The sequence below is a fragment of the Geospiza fortis genome, unplaced genomic scaffold (assembly GCF_000277835.1).
Source record: "Geospiza fortis unplaced genomic scaffold, GeoFor_1.0 scaffold520, whole genome shotgun sequence".
NCBI lineage: Eukaryota > Metazoa > Chordata > Aves > Passeriformes > Thraupidae > Geospiza > Geospiza fortis.
In genome coordinates, this window is record NW_005054821.1 from 13,386 (window position 1) to 17,363 (window position 3,978).

At 46.2% G+C, this 3,978-nt stretch overlaps 1 protein-coding gene across 1 annotated transcript in view; it reads right to left on the minus strand.

Moving 5' to 3' along the window:
- Window positions 1–3,911: 3,911 nt before the first annotated feature.
- LOC115949154 (zinc finger protein Eos-like) overlaps window positions 3,912–3,978 on the minus strand; it is a 19,475-nt gene continuing 19,408 nt past the window's right edge. Inside the window, exon 8 of the mRNA XM_031065512.1 lies at window positions 3,912–3,966. Within this exon, the coding sequence (XP_030921372.1) occupies window positions 3,912–3,966 (55 nt within the window). The remainder of the gene's footprint in view (window positions 3,967–3,978) is intronic.

A 3,978-nucleotide genomic window follows, 5' to 3' on the forward strand; every position in this document is an offset into this window, starting at 1 on the left:
CTGCGGTAGGCGGAGGGATCCGAGCTGCGCACGCGGTTAAAGCTCCCGCGCGCTGCGTGTGACGTCACCCCGCAAGGCGCGCGCGCCGCGAGGGCTGCTGGGAAATGTAGTCCGGACAGGGGTGGGGTCCCCTCCCATCCATGGGGGACCCCCAGTGACGGGGGGGCGTCCTGTGTCCCCTCTTGGGGATCCCCCCCATCCCTGGGTGTCCCCAGTGTGTCCTGTGTCCTCTCAAAAGCCCTAAGGGAGACCCCAACGTCCTTTGTCCCCATTTCTGGGTGTCCCCAATATCCCCTGTCCTCCCTGGGTGTGTCCCGTGTCCCCTGTCCCTCCTGGATGTCCCCAGTGTCCCCTGTCCCCTCCTGGATGTCCCAAATGTCCCCCCAAAACCCCTAAAGGAGACCCCAATGTCCCCTGTCCCCATTTTTTGTTGTCCCCAATGTCCCCTGTCCCCATTTCTGTGTCCTTTGTCCCCATTTCTGGGTGTCCCCAATGTCCCCTGTCCCCCCTGGGTGTGTCCCCAGTGTCCCCCAGGTGTCCCCAAACGGACCCCAGGGATTTTTTGGGGGCACATTTAAATTATTCCCGTTTATTTGGAAGCAGAGCCTCAGCCAGTACAGTACAAAACTTACAGTAGATCTCGTTAACAACAAATCATTAATTACAATATTTTACAGGTACAAAAGCTCCCGGGAAAAGGGGGGCAAAAAAAAAAAAACACCAAAAAAGGATCCAAAAACCTCACAAAAAAAAAAAAAGGGGGGGAAAAATTAAAATAAATGAAAAATACAACAGCAAATCCGTGAATTCCTCGGGATTTGGGGGGAAATTGGGGGTATTGCACATCCTCGTTTGTTCTTCATCTGTCAGGTTTAAAAAATAGATATTTACAGGGATAAAGCCACCTGGAGGTCTTAGAAAATTCCTACAGTTTCGGGTCTGACGCCGAAAAAACGGGGGGAAAACGGGGCGGGGGGGAAGAGGGGGAAAAATGGGGGAAAGAAGTGGGAAATGGGGGAAAAAAGGGGAGAAAATGGGGAAAAAAGGGAAATAAAAAGGAAAAAAGAAGGGGGGAAAAAGGGGGGGAAAGGGAAATAAAATTGAAAAGGGGGGAAAAAGGGAAATAAAATGGAAAAGGAGAAAAAGGGAAATAAAATGGAAAAGGGGAAAAGAGGGGAAAAGAGGGAAAAGGGAAAAAGAAGGAACAGCGGAAAAAGAAAAGGGGGGAGAAAGGGAAAAGAAGAGAAAGAAAATGGAAAAAAGAAACGAAAAAGGAGGGAAAAAACCCCAACCCAACCAGCCCCAGATGGAGCTGGAAAGGGCAGAGCTTTGATTTGGGGTTCAAAAGCCCCAGTTTGGGGTTCTGAGCCCCGGTTTGGGGTTTTGTAGCCCCAGTTTGGGGTTCCAAGCCCCTTTTTTGGGTTGGTTCCGGCGCTGAGGGAGGCTTGAGGGGGCACCCAAAAAGGGGGTCTGGGATTGGGGGGACCCCCCAGACACAAACTGCAGCAAGGGGAAAACAGCAGGTTGCTTAAGAAAGGCTGTTGAATATGCATTCTTGGAGATTTTCAAAACTTTCCCCAATAAGCTCTGAGTAATCTTGTCTGACTGTGAACCCATGACCTCCCAGGGTCCCAAATTTTTTCTGCTTTTATCCCTCTTTTCACATTCTTCCCCCTTAAAAAAAAAAAAAAAACCAAAACCAAAACCAAAGAAACAAAAAAAAAATCCCAAGCAAACAACAAAACAACCAGGATCTTTCATTCATCAGCTCTATACCCTCGTCTTGCAGAGGACAATACATCGATTCAGGCACATGGAAAGCACTCTTGATCACAACCATTTCATTAATTACAGACCTGTTATTGGCAAAAAAAGATGACAGAAGCTAGGTGACATGGTGATACTGCCACTCTCTGAAGTAATTGAAAACTTCTAGTGAAAGGGTCTTTATTCTGAAAAATATAGTAATCAAAATACTTTATTATATTAGGCCAGTCAGGGAAACTTCTGATGAAAAATGAGTTATTTTAGAAACTTTGTCTAAATTTTTGTCAGCTCACCTCCTGGGCTCCCAGCATTTCCCTGTCTGTAACAGGAGCACTCTTTATGCCACTGGTGTCCCAGTGGGTGGGCAGATCTGGGAACCAAGCTGCTCCAAGCCCTGCAGCTGATCATTGCTGAATGTCCTCTTGGACATCTTGTATCCAAGAGTGCTGTGGGAAACACAGCCTAAATTCAGTGGCTTCAACATCACAGAACAAAATGTTCCCATTGGAAGCAGGAAAAACTTCCCTATGCATTCTACCTAAATAGTCATTCCTACAGAACTCTTAATTAAAAGAAATTTCAACTTTGTATCAGCTGTCTTTTACTTCAGAAATTAATTTACATGGATTAACTCTCTCTATGCTTCCAGGCTTTGAGCATCTTGGCACCCAGCTGTGGGAGAGAGAGTTGTGAATTACATTGCACATTATTATTTCTCAGACTCCCTACTTGTGTTTTTTTTTTTTTTTTTGGGTGAAAAACCCCAAGAATTATCAAAAGAGCAACTCAAAAGCTTAATAAATAACGAGGAAGAGGGGAAAAAAAGCACAAAAAAAGTCCTTTCCTATTCAATATTTAAATAAGTTCGTTTATAAAAAGGAGGATTAAGGGCTCCCCCTGGGCGGGGCCAGTCGGGTTTTTGGGGTGGGTTTCTGTTTTTTGGGGATTTTTTGTTGTTCTTGTTTTTAAATACTTTTTTGTTTTGGTTTTCTGGTTTTTTTTATAGCCAAAGTCAGTGCAAAGGAGTATAAAAGAAAAAAAAAATTAAAACCAACACAACCCAACAGTTCCATGCCCTAAGGATGGGAGGGGGAAAACTGGGGGAAAAAAGGGGAATTTGAGGTGTGGGGGGGATTTTTCCAACCTCACATTTTGTGCTCGTGGTGCACGATGTGGGAGGGGAAAAAAGGGGAAAATTGGGGGGAAAATGGGAATTTGAGGCAGGGGAGATTTTTTTTCCAACCTCACATTTTGCCCACGATGTTGATGGGGAAATGGGAAGGGAAAATTGGGGGAAAAAATGGGAATTTGAGGTGGGGGAGATTTTTTTTCCAACCTCACATTTTGTGCTCGGTGTGCACAATATAGAAGGGGAAATTGGAAGGGAAATGGGAGGAAAAAATCAGGGAAAAAGGGGAATTTGAGGTGAGGGAGTTTTCTAAGCTCACATTTTGTGTTTGGGAGGGGAAAATCGGGGTGAAATCAGGAAACTGGAGGCAGGAGGGGGAGTTTTTCCCACCTCACATTTTGTGTTTGCCGAGCACGATTTAGGAAGGGAAAATTGGGATGAAATCAGGAAAGTGGAGGAAGGAAGAGGGAGTTGTTCCATCTCGTATCTTGTGCTCACCACGCATGATGTAGGAGGGGAAAATTGGGATAAAATCAGGAAATTGGAGGCAGGAGGGGGAAGCTTTTCCACCTCACATTTTGCGTTTGCTGAGCATGATTTAGGAAGGGAAAATTGGGATGAAATCAGGAAATTGGAGGCAGGAAGGGGGGGATTTTCCCACCTCACATTTTGTGTTTCCCGAGCACGACTTAGGAAGGGAAAATCAGGGTGAAATCAGGGTGAAATGGGAGAACTGGAGGCAGGAAGGGGGAGATTTTTCCCATCTCACATTTTGCGTTTCCCGAGCACAATTTAGGAGGGGAAAATCAGAGAACTGGAGGCAGGAAGGAGGGGGGGTTTTCCCACCTCACATTTTGCGTTTTCGGAGGGGAAAATCGGGGTGAAATCAGGAAATCGGAGGATTTTCCCACCTCACATTTTGTGTATCCCGAGCACAATGTCGGAGGGGAAAATCGGGGTGAAATGGGGGTAAAATCAGGAAATTTGAGGCAGGAAACGGGGCGTTTTTCCCACCTCATATCTTGTGCTCGCCACGCACGATGTGCGAGGAGAACTCGTAGCGGTCCTGGCTGCGGGAGCCG